Below are 15,226 nucleotides of genomic sequence, written 5' to 3' on the forward strand. Positions count from 1 at the left end.
GTCCAGGTACGTTTCTCAACCAACGGCGCGTAAATGAGAAAGGAGATTTGCTGATTCGAACGCGTGCGGATTCCAGGCGTCACCCTTTCCAAATGGACACTTATCCTTTCAATCAACTGTGGCATCGTTCTCGGGGCATCGTGTTTGGCCAGAGGCGAGAGCAGCAGGTCGCCGTGAACCCCTCTCCCGACGGGAGTGACTTGCCTCCATCCTCCACCATCCGAAATCCAGCGAGCGAAGAGGAACTTTGGAATGGCCGACAGACTGAAGGGGACGATTCCGACTCAGAAACCGCGTCGTTTACCACTGCCCATGAGCACAATGACAAGAGCGTTCCCTCGACCGGACAGCCCCAGGTGGACGAAAGTGTTGAGACTGCCCCAGACGGATCGGCTCCTACGGACGAGCCGAAGGACAAGAACATCTTCGACAGGCCGCCCGTAACGAGTCTAGTGTTCAATATACCCGAGGAGGTGTTCGTGGAGGCCGAGAATGCTCCGGAGGGCTCGATGGAGTCCTTTTGGTCGTACACTCTCTACCGAGCCAGCCAGCCCAAAGGGGAGGAGCGTAGGGTCAAGGTTCATTACTGCAAGAGCAGGCACACAATGGAGCGGGTATGCAAGTACTTCGTGGACGAAAAAGTCATCGGGTTTGACCTCGAATGGCAACCCGAGGCGAACAGGTTCTCGGGGCCCCGACAGAACGTGTCTCTGATCCAGATGGCCAGTCCTAGTCGCATCGCGCTCTTTCATGTCGCTCTCTTCCCGAAAAGCGATATGAACCTAGTCTCTACCACGTTCCGACAGATCATGGAGGATCCCGATGTGAGCAAGGTCGGAGTCGCCATAAAAGGGGACGGCACACGTCTGCGCACTCATTTGGGCGTTGCCGTGAGGGGCCTCTTTGAACTAAGCCACTTGTACAAGCTCGTCAAGTACTCCGCCTCCGGTGACGTCCACCTGATTAATAAGAAGGGTGTTTCACTGGCGAGACAGGTTGAGGATTGTCTGGGGCTGCCCATGTTCAAGGGGCAGGATGTCCGGGCCAGCAACTGGAGCCAGCCCCTGAACATGGCTCAGATTGTTTGTAAGTGGCGTCATTTACATCAACGAGACGTTCCGAGTTGAAGTCGTCTAACCGAGCTCAGATTCCGCATGTGACGCGTATGCTGGTCTTCAGTTATATCATGTGCTCGATGAGAAGCGTCAAGCGCTAGACCCTATGCCTCCTCTTCCCTACCATGCGGAGCTTGGTCAGCCGATCCGTCTGGCCGAGGGCACAACTGTTTCTACGACAGTGAATACGGTCGAGGTGCTTGATGCAGAAGACACCACCGCAACAGTGGAGACGACTACGACTACGACTACGACTCATATAACGACCCCTACAACGACTTTAGACTTCTCAAGTGCTCAGCAGACCGTTCAGGTAGAAGTGGAAGGCGACAATGAGGAGGTCACGCCGCCAGGGCCAAGAAAACGCCCACTGTCGACGCCATCTTCGTCGATTACGAGGCGGCCGAAGGACGACCGGGTATTAGCAGCAGAGGCACAAGTCGCCTCTTACCGCGCTTCCCACGCCACTATCTGTGCAAGCAACCCGCAGCTTCGATCTTATTACATATGGCACGACAATGAGGGTCTAGATCCCAAAGAAATAGCAAGAATTCTTCGTCAAACCCCACTGCAGACCAACACAGTCGTGGGTTATATACTAGAAGCCATCAGACTCGAGGGACTTCCCTTTGACGGGAGGAGATTGCAGGAAGAAGTACTCAATCTTGTGTCGAAGGAGAGTCGGGAACGGAGGTATGCGAAGCTTGTCAAGCAGGCTGACAAAGCAGATAGAGTATTGTGATTTGGAGGTTAGAAGCATATAAATACAGGTAGTATAATACTCTATAGATAACCCAGTATCAATAGCTCGTTTGCTTGGGACAGGAAGTGCCCGTCACCAATGTCCACTGCGACGGCGGATATCCACTAACCAGAGCACTTCGCGTCAAAACCATCACTTCTGAAACGTATTTAGAGGCGGTTGAAATTCTAAACCCCGTGATACTTTCAGCCGGTCATCCGTTTTGCAAGGAGTTATCCGTAGCCATATGTAGTTGTATGGAGTAGAACCCTTCAACCACGGTCAGCCACTGCCGACAAGACGTGCGGAGAAGGGACCCCAGCCAAGAATGGGCACCCGAATTGGCGAAGCTTCTGCATGATGACGATGCATTTTCGTCAACATACATGAGCTAGACGGTAATTACTCCGTCCTGAACTCTCGAAAATCATGGCACCCTAAGTGCCACAAGGAGCCAACGACGACATGCTAACGCCAGCTCCAAACTCCTACAATTGTTTAAGGAAGGTACCAGTACTCAAACTATTATCCGCAGTTTCGACTGGAAGGAGGAGAAGAAGGTGTCCTGGTCAGTGACAGCCATTGGGATGGATGATGGAGGTGTTAAATGATATGGGGTGGCCGTGCCATGATCGGTCTACAGGTGTCAAAGATGAGGTGACGGTGAACCGAAGCTACTCGACTTGGAAGCGGCCACGGGATTCTTCACGAGGGACTCGCACGAGGAAGAGTGAAACGGCGAAAGTGCCGAGATAAAATAAAATCAAATTGAATCTGACCAGAGTTCGTTATTGAACGTTGAAGGCCTCATAGACCGGAGCTTTCTGTTTTCGTCGACTACGATGACACAAACGATTCATCCCATGATGATGACTTGGATGCCATCATGTCGAGCTGACTACCTAGGTAGTGACCGGGGCTACTTAGTGCTGTCTTGGTTTCCTATGACCTGTTCGTAGGGGCAAGACGGAGCAGCTTTTGTTCTAGGTTATCCCATTTCTTCCCCACGGAGTCCTACCTCAGTTCCTCTACATAGGAATTGCTACGTGCAGCGTTTCCCTGGGAAGTCCTGGTCATCTATACCGAATGTCCCAGTAGAGGTGCTGATTTGGATGATGAGTTGTCCTGGAAAATTGCACTGCCAAGCTGGCACTGGTGTGCACCCTTGTCCAATCCAAGAAACGAAGCTTCCTCCATGGTATCCGTTTGGGCCTATGAAACGAACAATCAGATCCAGATATGCAGTAATTACAGAGTGTTACTTCGTATATCTGCGTACGGAGAGGTAGTACGCATATATCTAATTTTACTCCGTATGCTGTGGTGAACGCTTCGCACCATGTAACTAATACCTACCTAACCTGGTAATTACTTCGTAACATAACGACCATACCTATTATTTTGCCCCTAAATGGCTCGTCCAACATGGAGGTTCCCTTTAAGAACCGAGGAGACAGACCATGTTTCTCCGATTGCTTGGTCATCCCTCCATCTTATCCGGGTGCCTTATCACCGCGTGCCAGGAACGAAATTGGCCCTCCAGCAGCTGAATCCCTCTACTTACTTTGTTGTCGTGTCGGTCATGAATCATGGTTCATAATGGGAATAATAACAAGAGGAAAAGTTAACGAAGGCCCGTAGTAATTAAGGTACATGAAGTAATCAAGCTAGGATAGTTAGAACGCCGAATTTTGTTCAACGAAATACATTGATCGCAATGCAAAACCACACGCAGATACCTACCTTAGGTATACAACGGTATCTTCGTCATTTCACTTGCCTACTAAGGTACTAGGTATATACCGTACCGGGCCAAGCAAGGTACCAAGGTATGGTAGCTATTTGTTAGCCTGTTAGGAGATTATTCTGCGGAGTCCAGGAACTGCCGCCCATGTTTCCGCCAATCCTGTGCTCCTACCTTTTTTAACGGATATTCCGTGGCTCTACCCCTTTTATTTCGCCAGAAGGTGCCATCTCCCCAGCGCTGTCATCTTAGTGGCCAAAATCCCCCTGCACGTAACCTGCCTGCCTGTGAGCGACCTGCTACGGAGTCTTCCTTCCACAGCCAGGTCACCGGCACGGCGGAAGCGCGACAGGAACTCAAAATTCCACCACCAAACCAACCACCACCATCCATCTCTTCCTTTTTCACTACCTTAGTCACATCACTCGTTACCACCTTATCGACAACATTGTATTCAACGTCGGAAAACCGCTGCGTTTCGGCTCCGTGTCTGGCCGTATAATCAAAACAGCACTGTCATTCGTTCCTTCGACAGTTCGACTCAAACGGGACACTGCTCTTGCCGGATTCCCAGAGTTCCACTCTGCCACCCAGTTCCTTCCACCGCTTCACCGACACCCAGTCCCGTCGCGGTCGGTCACAAGGAAATATCCGGTTCAGCGTAGTTGCTCCACCGGTCGTTCATTCCCCGTCTGGTCCTCTCCTCGATCGCTTGTACGAATCCGTCTTCGAGTCTCCCTTTTAGCCCGCCTTCCGTGTTCGCCGATTCGGAACGGTCTCCTTTTTATATTCTTTCACCTTTCCCCCCATCGCATTTTTACCCTACCACCTGGCCTGGTGCCTCCGTCCACGCCCATCATGGCGTTCTCGTAAGTCTCCGCCTGTCAGTGGATTGCCTGATCTCGATTATTGACGCGGCATGCCCTTTGATAGATTTAGTCACGCTCTACGCTCCGTCTGGCATACTATGACCAGCTACGATCGACGTATGTCCAAATTTAGACCACCTATGGGAAGAACATTTGACTGACTTCGACAGATGCAACCATCGACTCACCGTACCGAACCGGACGCCATACTCCTCTCGTCAGTAATCGAAACAGCGTTCTCACGTCCGTCGCCACAGCGTCCGAATCGCACACACATATCGCGTCGCCGTATCTCGACGAGAATGGTCAGTCCTTATCGCGGGAGAATAGCCACTCTCAGTTCAATGGAGCAGGCTCAGTTTCTCCATACACACCCTCGAGTCCCGCTCCTTATTCGCCCGGGATGAGGTCACAGTCCGCCCGCCGGGAAAGCCAGGCCGATGGTTTCGAGATGCAGGGCTCCGGCGATGTTCCCATGCAGTCTTTCCAGGACGGCCTACCCCCACCGCCTCCCGTCTCCCACTCGTGGCGCAAGATCGATGCGTGGGCCGAAGAGAACTATCCCGAACTGTACGACCAGCTTTGTGAAGGGGCTACTCGCAATGATCTCAACGAGTTGGAGCACCAGCTCGACTGCACACTTCCTCAGGATGTACGCGAGTCTCTGATGGTCCACGATGGCCAAGAACGCTGGGGAACCCCGACCGGCATCATCTTCGGCTCGATGCTCCTCGACTGCGAGGAGCTCGTGCAAGAATGGGAGACCTGGCGCAAGGTGAATCAACAGTTCCTTTTGGACACCGCTGGTCCCAGGCCCGCCGCCCCCACCAGTCAGGCGTCCTCTTCGACGGCTCCCCCCGCCCGGGCAGGCCCCAACAACCCGGCGTGGCGGCAGGACCTCCTTGGTCGCCAAGATTCAGTGCCTCCCGGTGCCATTCAGAAGGCATATGCCCACCCAGGTTGGATTCCTCTTGTGAGGGACTGGGGTGGCAATAACCTAGCTGTCGACGTGGCGCCCGGTCCTAATGGGAAATGGGGCCAGATAATCCTTTTCGGTCGCGATTATGACACGAAGTATGTCGTGGCCCGCTCCTGGGCGCACTTCCTTGGCATCGTGGCCGACGACCTTTACAGCGGCAAATGGTTTGTGGACGAAGAGACCAACGAGCTCAAGCTGCGGGAGTTCAGGGAAACACGAGTGGAGCCTCCCTACTTCAGCATCTTGCGGTGGCGCATGGATCAGAAGCACGGCCGCAAGGTCGCCAACCGGAAATCCCGCGTGCCCCCTAACCGAACTGCATCGCCCGTAGGATCAGGCGCAAATTCGCCATATACTAGCCCCACCGAGCCTTCCAATGCTGAGCCCCGGGGCCGGTCTATGCAGCGCCTCAGCAGCTCGAGTCCCCTCGCCAGCCCCCGACCCGCTATCGGCAAACCGAGTCCCCTGGCACGCGTAACCGAAGAAACAGCTCTGCCTGACCTGGCCGAGAGCAGTTTGAACCCCGCTAATCTGGTTGAACTGGAAACACCTCGCCCTAGTGAGGATGAGGTCAAGCAAACCCCGTCCCAGACGTCTCTTTTACCTGGTTCCGATTCCAACGAGGGGAAGAATGGCAAGGAAACTGCGCCTCCGCCAGCCAGCGGGAACAAGGGTGCCGAAGCGGCGTCGGAGCCGATGAAAGAAATCGAAATATAGAAAGAGCGCTACTACTGGATACGACACGGAACGACGACATGTGGATTTCCCGCGTTTGATTCTTTTGAGCTTTGCCTCAACAGGACAGAGATCACTCTATGTTCAGCAACTATCGGAGGAGTTCGCGGCGTCCGAGGTTTCTGATCGATCATGACTGGATGTCGGCCGGAGAAGCAGGCCGACACGGTTGTAGCATGATTTCTTGCACTTGACATCCCGGTGTATGCGACCGAGGGTTGTCATGGCCTTATACATTCATTTTTGAGGCTGAGGCTTCGTTTGGTTTCGTTTTCCGACTGTACTTCTCATCCGCACATACCTTCCGAGTAGTGTCGACAATTGCGCGATGGCCTGGTGGTTACTTTTTCTTTCTCGGTGTCTGTTTCTCCCTCAGCGGGTTTATGAATAACCGCCGGTCGCTTTGTTCCAGGCACGACCTTGCCTACCTATATTCGACAACATCGAGGCCCTGGTTACGCCGGTCTCGGGCAACTTTCTTTCCGTCCTGCAACCGCATCCGAGTTGGGCAGGTTGATTTCATGGTTGCTCAATGGTCTCGATGATTGCCGAGTTTGGTGGATGGGACGATAGGGGGCCTAAGCGTCTTCAGGCAGGACATTGGGGCAGTAATGGCTACCTAAGCACCCTGTGATATCTTGTTGTACATTTAGAGCAATGCGTTCTTTCTGCTTCTACTGGGAATCCATAATGGCGGCCCTAATGTATACCATGCGCATACAATGGTTTTCACTTGACTTTGTTGAACAATGTAGTCTCGAGCTTGGGATGCAGTGCTACTATCATATTCCCAGCTAAAGCGAAACGCAACATTACATGTAGTATACGAGTTGTCAGAGGCCAACAAACGAAGACCAAGTGCGCGGTTGAAAGAAAAGAGAGTCAAGACTTCAGGTATTCCTGGATGTGAGGAGCAACGCGTTGCTAAGTAATAATATCACTTGTCTCGACTTTGGCTCTGATATGTCACGTGTATTGTCCTCTTCTCCCCACTTTTTCCGGTGGTTAACAATTGGATGGTCAGCCACGCCAAGCCAAGTTCTCTTCCAGCTGCCCAAGGTACCTCCTGCCAAGTACCTAGGTACCTGCACTTCCGTCCAGGCTTCGGTCGCCATCTCGTCTTTCCACCTCCAACCCCCAGACCAACGCTTTACCACACGAACATTGATCTTCCTCATCCGAGAGGGAGAGAGCCCCTTGACGACTTCAAGCCAGCTCTTCGAGATTAACCTGCGCTGCTAGAGGCACTTGATCAAGAATTGGCTGCAGCCCGGCGCATGAGAGGGGTGTGATATCATTACCCGAACGATAACGACGGCGCAAACTCGACTACAAATAGGCAGCTCCGAGCGAACTAGACAGCCATGGAGGAAGATCGTCTTTGGAAATTTCGCAGGCCGGAATGGCTTAACAGCGCTTGGACACGCAATGCTGGCGTTTACGCCTCTGGGGCTTTGGTATGCATCCCTTTCCCATGCAGCCCGTGTTTTCCTGCTCTTTTCCCCTCGTCATCCTCGCGGGTGACGTATGTTATCATCTTCTACGTTGGATGAACCGGGGATTTCTCCGGAAGTTGCGCCCCTTCCTATCTCCCCGCATCTGCTTCCGTGGACTTCGAGGGAGATTGCCCCGCCATGACACCGGGAGAGCCAGCAGACCAAGAGACGCAACGCCAGACACAAGGCTAACGCATCGTGCTCACGCAACAGTTCTCCATCGCCTTCTACGTCATGCTCGACAGCGCCGTGTGGTCCAAGTCCTCGCGCAACGGGTCCGACACGCACGTCACCTTCGTCGACTGGCTCCCCCTCATCTTCTCCAGCCTGGGCATGCTCATCATCAACAGCGTCGAGAAGACCCGCCTGTCCGGCGACTCGTTCAGCTACTCGGGCAACGGCGTGGCGTGGAAGGCGCGCGTGGTGCTGTTCCTCGGCTTCGCCGCCCTTGCGGGTGGGATGGCGGGCGGCGTGACCGTGTTCGTCCTCAAGTTTGTGGTCCGCGACGTCGCCATGCCTGCCCTCGGCATGGGCATCGAGAACATTATCGCCAACGCCCTCGTCGGACTCAGCAGTGTCGTGCTCTGGGTCAGTCAGAATATGGAGGATGAATACAGCTACAACCTCTCTCTCTGAAAGCTGTTCCGGTGACATATGGGAGTTCTAGGTGGTGCAAGTGGGGAATGGTCCCATGGGTGTGAAGCATCTTCCTTCATTGTTTCATGGACTCGGCAGACTGGGCTAGGGATCTGGAAAAGGCGGTGCAGATGGTATCTGAGATCTCGATCCAGGCGGTAACGACTTGAAGAGAAGGGGCGCTTCGACTTGTGTGCGTGGAAAGGAAGATGCATCCTTTGAGCACAGTAAGGCTCGAGGAATAAATGTATGGTACGGTTGCTTGGGGCTACGGTTGTTGTTTAGGACTCTGGAAGGTAAACGGTAGCCATCACACTAAATTCCCGATATTTGTTCTCCCTCGTCGCGTCATGGTTAATTTGCTTTTTTTTTTCTCCTATTGCCCGTGGCTGCACCACACCCCCTCTGGTGCGAACCAAGCGTCCGGGCACTGGTTTTGACTTCTATTTGAAGCGCCTGCACAAGAGTGTTTATGTGCAAAAGAAGACTGTAGTCTCCTACGGTTGACGTTCGGGCAGTTGGGCTGTGGATTTGCATTCAACACAATTGGCACAGGAGCCAGAATCTCGGTTCTGTTTTGGGTATCACAGCTCTCAAACATTTTAATTGCACTGAGAACGTCAGTATCCGTGGGAAATGTACGTGTACCTCTTTTACGAGGTGGTGCCCACACATATGCCAGCTGTTGAATTAACGGGAGCGTGCTTGCAGGGAGCGTTGATTCAGGAAATGTATGATTGTATTGTCTATAAAAGAGAAAGAAAAAGGGGCGGGTATACGTGTCCTAAATATATCTGCCACCTTCTAAGCGAGGATAGTGGGGCACCTCTAACTAATAGGAGAGCACTATACCGTGGCTTACGTGATAGAATATAATATACCCCCTAATTATTACGCTGTGATTAGCGGAACGATTACTTAGCCTAACCTTAACCTAGCCTTATTTTTAACCTTAAAATAGCCTTAAAGGGTTATATAATACCCTTAATATTAAGTTAAAAGGCAGGAATAAAAGCTATAAAATAGTAAAGAATAATAATAATAGTAGTAAATAATAAAGGAAAAGTGCTATTAATAGTAGTAGTAAATAGATAATAGTAGGGCCTTCCGTAGATAAATTAAAGGCGTTATACCGGCGTTTTAGAGCTTTTGGATCTTCCCTCTTATAACCCTTGTTCTGTTATTTTTTAAGGATTGTTTAACGATTTTAATCCAAATTTTCCAAATTTTTCCCTTTAATAGTAATAGAAATAATAATAATAGCGATATAGTAAGTATCAGAGCTTTATTTTCAGTGGCGCGTGCTAACTAGTAGCGTCGTTTAGGCTCCCCTTACCCTCTCGGCCGTTACCCGTGCCGCGGTAGCTAAGAAAGCCTTGGCTAATAGTGTAAAGAAGACTAAGGGCAAAGCCGGCACTAAAAAGGGTGCTTCTATAAGTTATTTCCGAGCGTTAATCTACGATATCTCTACTCTATTCTAAGCTAACTCCTTAGAAGACTACTAAGGGTAGTAATAATAATAATAAGGATACCGAGGATAATTTTATTCCGGTTCTATTTAATCCGCCCTGCCTAGAATACGTAAAGGGTATTTATTCGGGGAAATAGCGCTTATTTAATTACTATATTTCCGTTCCTGGCCGCTCCTATCACTACTAAAAGTATAAGGATAAAAACTATATATACCACCCTCTATAAGTTCTCACCCCCTATCTAAGGCGCTTTACGATTATAATCGTGTGCTAGTTTTACTAGCCTTGTCTCTTTAGTTAAAATTCTTTTTAACTATATTATAGTCCGTAAGATTAATAAGGACTCTAATAACGACGATAAGAAGGTGCGTTTTTCGCTTTATTTCTAAAGTTAAATACTCTAACCAACTGGTTTCGTATAGTTCTTCGCTAAGCTTAAGTAAACGGTGAAGTTTATAATTAAAGTAATAGAGGACGACGATAATAAGAAGTTCTTTAAGGAGGAGGAGCTTAAGGGAGCTTCTAATTAAGGTCCTAGTACGCCGACTACTACCTTTACCTCCTAGCTTACGGGGGTTATAATAGATATTCTACGGGAAAATAGTTTTATTATTACTCCTCCCGCTAGAGGAAATAGCGTAAATATTACGTAGGACGGTGCTTAGGATAGCACTAATAGAGCTTAGTGAATTATCTAGTATACTCCTTTTTATATTTTAGGTTTTGCTTTTAGGTTTAGTATAGTGTTTTAGTATTATAATAACGAGATACCTTTTTACTAAATTAATTATACCGCCGGTATACGGTGCGCTTAGGGCGTAGGATTTTCGACTTTAACTACTTCTTTTTACCCCCTCCGTGCATTTATTATATTAAGATATACTCGGAAGTTCTTAAATTTTTATCGCGGAAGTGCTTTTATTAATCCGTCCGCTAGTATTAAATTCGTAGTAAGATATACGACTCTAAATAATCCTTTTATATTCTCCTACTTTACCTAAAAGCGCTATATATCTATATAGCGAAGTCTAATCTCGATCCTAAAGCTATTATCGATTACTAGGTATATTATTTACGTATTATCGTAGTGGATATCCTAAGGAGATTCTGGATTAAAGCGTATTTCGATGAAAACAGGCTTTAAACCTATTATTTCCTTCGCTACTTACTCTAAAGCGAGTAGCTCTGCTTCGGTTATAGATATTATTACCGTTACTTACTTTATTACTTTCTATATAACTAATCTACTAAATAGACTAATATGGTAACCCTATAAAGATCTTCGTGTGTCTAAATCGTTTGTAGAAGAGGCGTTACTCGCGATAACTATCGCCTATAAACTAATACTCGATCCGTACTAAATCGAGAGGTTCTTTAGTATAAATAAATAGCGGATAGCTTAGTCTACCGCCTTATAGTGCTCGGGAGGGGGGTTGCTAAGAAAGCGGGAGAGGATAGAGGCGGCGAATACTATATCAGGACGTATTATAACTGCTATATAAAGGACTAATCCGACCTTTTCTTAATAAGATTTAATCTCTTAAGCGGTGGCTTTATCTTCTTTTTTCCGGTATTCTATAACAGAAATAAGGATTACTAAGTAGGTATTTAGAGTATCTAAACTAAACCTAGCTATAATCTTTTCGATATATAAGTTATAGGAGAGGAAAACCTTATATCGAGGGCGATCTCGAGTAATCTTAATACCTAAAAACTAATTAGCTTCCCCCTTTTCCGATACCTCGAATCTTATTTTAATCCCTTCGATAATCCTAAGGCCGTTTATAGCACTATCTTTATAAAATAATATAAGAATATCGTCTATACAGAAGATAACGAATACGTCTTAAGCCTTAGTATAGAGTAGGTATAGTTCTTCCTTACTAGCCTTTATCCCTAAGTCTATTAGGGTAGCCGCGAAGGTCTAGAACTATAGTCTAGGCGAGTCGTGTAGTTTGTATAGTATTTTATCGAGCTCTAAGCACTTATCGGGCTACTTAAATCTATCGGGAAGTTCGTATATAACGGGTATTCCTGTTTTACTCCTTTAGGCGTTAATAAAGGCATTAACGATATTAAGTTACTTAATCTCTAGATCAAACTAAGTAGCTAGGGCTATAATATATTAAGGAATAGGCTATAATACCAGGGAAAAGATACACCGTAGCGGATAGTATAGTTCGGACTTTATAGTCGTATATTATTAAGACTTTAACTTAAGGAGGAAAAGGGGACTTTTCCCCCTCTTTACTAACGTGGTAATTTTAGTCTCGCCGAGTGCTCGGCGATCTAAGCGTATCCCTGATTATATATAGTACTAATTCATAGTGCCACTTAGTTCCTTATACTGCCCCCTCTCTAACGGGGCTAGTCCCTTAGGCCCGTTCTATCCCCCCTACCGGGCAGGGCGTGTATATAACTAGCCTTATACGAAGTCCGCCGTCCGGTCGGCGCTTATAATTAATCGGCGTCGGTAAGGCTATATACCTCCTTCTAACTATCACGACTTCTTTCCACGTATTATTAGGTAATCGGTAAACTGTTAGCGGTAATTACGTAGCTAACTCGCTTACTAATTACTATTCTCTTTCTAGCGTCCCGCGTAATAGCCGGCGATTACTCGCCGTATTTTATAATATCGCGCTCGTCGCTATACCTTCCTTTATTATTATAGTGTATAGTATTACTAAATTTATTCTTACTATTCTTTATACTTATTCCCTCTCCGGCCGGATTCGTAACTAAGGCGACCGTTTGCCTTATAGATAAAAGTTCTTATAGTTCTCCCGTAGTTATTCTTCTCTTCTTCTTTCTCCTTATATAATCTTTATTCTTTATTTTACGTTTAGATTTACTATATCTTTATATTTATATTTATAATACCGCCGAATAGTCGCTATTATTTCTATCTTATTTTTCTAGCGTTAAACGATCGCTAATATATCTCTTCCACTTAGCGTTACCCAAGAGTTACGTTATATACTCTATAATACCGATAATAGGTGGCTAAGGAACTTTTCTAACGATCCGCCTTACGGTCGTTATATAGCTTCCCTAGCCACCGATATTTATATAGATTATATTAACCACTCTAACTCTAACGTATATAGGTGCGTTATTTATCTTCGTTTATACTAGGCGTGTATATCTATAAGTTTATCCTTACCTTCGCCGAGCATTCGGCTTCTAAAGTGTTTAGATTCCGGATAGTCTTCTAGGAGCTACCTAGACTACTTAGAATATTACTACTAGCGTCCTTTAAAAGGAGGCCGATAAAAAGCTAACGCCGATTAGTCGGCGCCGCTTCTATCTACGGCTTTAGGCCGTATATAAATAGTTCCGTAAAGCTTTAGACGAAGTCGCTTACCCTCCTGCCGCCGCTAATACTAATCGCCTTATACTCGACGAACTATTATCGATTCGGTCTCTATTAACTATTAACCTAATAATATGGGTCCGTGCCTATTATTCGCCGTTCGGTTAGCTTATACTAACCTTTTCTAGGTCGATAACCTCTAAGCCGATAAGGCCTATTCCCTTATAGATATAGTTACGCCCCCTAGAGACCGTAGCCTTATTACCTTTACTACGCTATAGCGTACTGTCCGTAAGCTTCGGGGCGCGGACGTTAAGGAATACCCCGATAAGCGTGTGGCTTAAACCGCCGGCCTTAACTAGCGCGGTATAAACTCGTTCCCTCGCCTACGGGGATTAGCCGCCGCCCTCGCGAACGCTAGTAAGCCCTATTATCGCCCCCCTATATCCGCCGCCTTCGCCGGTCGCTATACCGCCGCCCGTAGGCCTTAGGGTCACGTTTATTTAGACGATAAAGGGGGTATTGTCGAGTAATCGCCGCCTACTTCTACTAACGCCGCCTCTTCTATGTCGCCCGCCGTAAATATTACCGATACCGCCGTTAGTACCGCTAACGACGCTAGCGCTATTAGCGTTATTTCCCCTACCGCCTCGCTTATAGCCGCTAATAGCCCAGAGGCTATCACCGAGTCGTCGCCTATGGCTGCCTTATCTAAGAGGGAGGAGGAGGAGACAGAGGAGGAGGGTATTAAGCCCGACTCCGATAATATTAAGATAGAGGATACCGATCCCTCGGAGGAGGTTATCGTTATTAGTAGCGATAACGACTCCTTTAAGGGTTTTAATAATTAAAAGGTATAGTATTAGCGGCCGTAAAGCACTATACTAATAGGGCTAGGATCTAATTTATTTTATAGTCGCCTCTTAGTATTATCTCCTATATATATAGCCTATATTTTTACCTTATACACTATTCCGCTATATAAGATAGTATCGATTCTCCTAATATTTTCTAATTATATACCGGCCGTTCGGCGCTAATAGTTATCCTACTTTTTATATATATATTTCTTTTACTTCTAGTATCGCTTCACGATAGCCGGAGCGTTTCCTAAGTAGTCCTCGGGCTCCTAGGTATTATACTCTACCGGCTAGCCCGTCTATTTTACGAGGTAGAACTTCTATCCTTATTCCTCCTTATAAGCCACGATATCCTCGACTTCCTACTTATCCTACTCCTCTATGAGCGGTGGTAGGTTAATCGCCGAACCTTTAGCTATAAGCCCGTCTCTTTATAGTTCTAATAGCGATACCGAAAATATATTATATATCCTCGAGTATTATAGTAGTAGACGAACCCTATACGCTAGCTCGCCGATCCGCTCTAAAACCTCTACCCGGATATACCGCGGCGCGAGTTTTAAGCCGGACTTAAATAGAAAATCAATAGTGGCGAGCCCTATAAATTCTCCTTTTTCGAAACTCCTAGGCTTATACCTCTTATTATAGTGCTTAGCCTAAGTCTTAACCGCCGCCTCCTAATAAGCGCGGACCTATCGGCGGACGTCCGCTAACCGTTTAACGCGTTCTTTAACGCTTTATACCGTGGTATTATCTTTAGGTTTAACGTACTCTACTATCCTCGGGTAATACCCGTAGAGTGCCTTATATAAAGATACCCTAATGAAACTATATAGGCTATTATTATATATAAACTTAGCCTTTTATAACTAGATCGGCTAGTACTCAGCGGCCTCCGCTCCTATTATCCTTAGGAACTTAAATAGCGTCTAGTACGTCCGTTCGGTCTGCTTATCCGTCTAAGGGTAGAATATAGTGGATAATCGGCGAGTAGTCGCCCTTTCGCGGCAGAACTCCTCCTAAAACTAACTCGTGATAAGCTCATCCCTATTATTTATAATTCCCTTTAGGCTCCCGAAACGATATTTAACCTCGCTATAGAAGATAATAGCTAACTAGGGTGCTATAAGTGTTTTATAGGTTAGCACGAAAAGTGCGTACTTTATTAGGCGGTTAACGATTACTAATATAGCGTTATAGGTTTAACCGTCCTTACCCTTCGCGGGTAGGAAACCCGTGATAAAGTCTATAGCGATCTCTTA

General features: G+C 47.4%; 6 protein-coding genes across 6 annotated transcripts; 5 read left to right on the forward strand and 1 right to left on the reverse strand.

Moving 5' to 3' along the window:
- Positions 1–92: 92 nt before the first annotated feature.
- On the forward strand, positions 93–1,857 carry SODALDRAFT_276396 (ribonuclease H-like protein; the record flags this gene model as incomplete). Its single annotated transcript, XM_028608015.1, has 2 exons — positions 93–1,086; positions 1,148–1,857. The coding sequence occupies 2 exons, from the start codon at positions 93–95 to the stop codon at positions 1,855–1,857; spliced, it is 1,704 nt and encodes a 567-aa protein (XP_028466959.1).
- Positions 1,858–2,934: 1,077 nt separating this feature from the next.
- On the reverse strand, positions 2,935–3,448 carry SODALDRAFT_359021 (hypothetical protein; the record flags this gene model as incomplete). Its single annotated transcript, XM_028614147.1, has 2 exons — positions 2,935–3,069; positions 3,422–3,448. 2 exons carry the CDS (start codon positions 3,446–3,448, stop codon positions 2,935–2,937), a joined length of 162 nt encoding a protein of 53 aa, XP_028466960.1.
- A 300-nt stretch (positions 3,449–3,748) lies between these two features.
- Positions 3,749–4,346, forward strand: SODALDRAFT_359022 (hypothetical protein; the record flags this gene model as incomplete). The annotated part of the gene is made up of 4 exons (XM_028614148.1): positions 3,749–3,765; positions 3,840–3,888; positions 3,923–4,060; positions 4,137–4,346. The coding sequence occupies 4 exons, from the start codon at positions 3,749–3,751 to the stop codon at positions 4,344–4,346; spliced, it is 414 nt and encodes a 137-aa protein (XP_028466961.1).
- Positions 4,347–4,459: 113 nt separating this feature from the next.
- On the forward strand, positions 4,460–6,166 carry SODALDRAFT_359023 (glucan synthesis regulatory protein; the record flags this gene model as incomplete). The annotated part of the gene is made up of 3 exons (XM_028614149.1): positions 4,460–4,470; positions 4,535–4,587; positions 4,641–6,166. 3 exons carry the CDS (start codon positions 4,460–4,462, stop codon positions 6,164–6,166), a joined length of 1,590 nt encoding a protein of 529 aa, XP_028466962.1.
- A 150-nt stretch (positions 6,167–6,316) lies between these two features.
- On the forward strand, positions 6,317–7,426 carry SODALDRAFT_359024 (hypothetical protein; the record flags this gene model as incomplete). Its single annotated transcript, XM_028614150.1, has 4 exons — positions 6,317–6,355; positions 6,433–6,708; positions 6,940–7,042; positions 7,209–7,426. 4 exons carry the CDS (start codon positions 6,317–6,319, stop codon positions 7,424–7,426), a joined length of 636 nt encoding a protein of 211 aa, XP_028466963.1.
- On the forward strand, positions 7,256–8,501 carry SODALDRAFT_332579 (UPF0220-domain-containing protein). Its single transcript, XM_028611754.1, has 2 exons — positions 7,256–7,641; positions 7,894–8,501. The coding sequence occupies exons 1-2, from the start codon at positions 7,549–7,551 to the stop codon at positions 8,314–8,316; spliced, it is 516 nt and encodes a 171-aa protein (XP_028466964.1). The 5' UTR covers positions 7,256–7,548; the 3' UTR covers positions 8,317–8,501.
- The last annotated feature ends 6,725 nt before the right edge of the window (positions 8,502–15,226 follow it).

Source organism: Sodiomyces alkalinus (assembly GCF_003711515.1).
Source record: "Sodiomyces alkalinus F11 unplaced genomic scaffold SODALscaffold_4, whole genome shotgun sequence".
In the NCBI taxonomy this organism is placed as follows: domain Eukaryota; kingdom Fungi; phylum Ascomycota; class Sordariomycetes; order Glomerellales; family Plectosphaerellaceae; genus Sodiomyces; species Sodiomyces alkalinus.

Coding starts and splice junctions, on each gene's coding strand:
- SODALDRAFT_332579 (XM_028611754.1), top strand. CDS start 7,549: ATGGAGGAAGATCGTCTTTGGAAATTTCGCAGGCCGGAATGGCTTAAC. Junction 7,642..7,893: donor TTTACGCCTCTGGGGCTTTG/GTATGCATCCCT, acceptor CTCACGCAACAG/TTCTCCATCGCCTTCTACGT.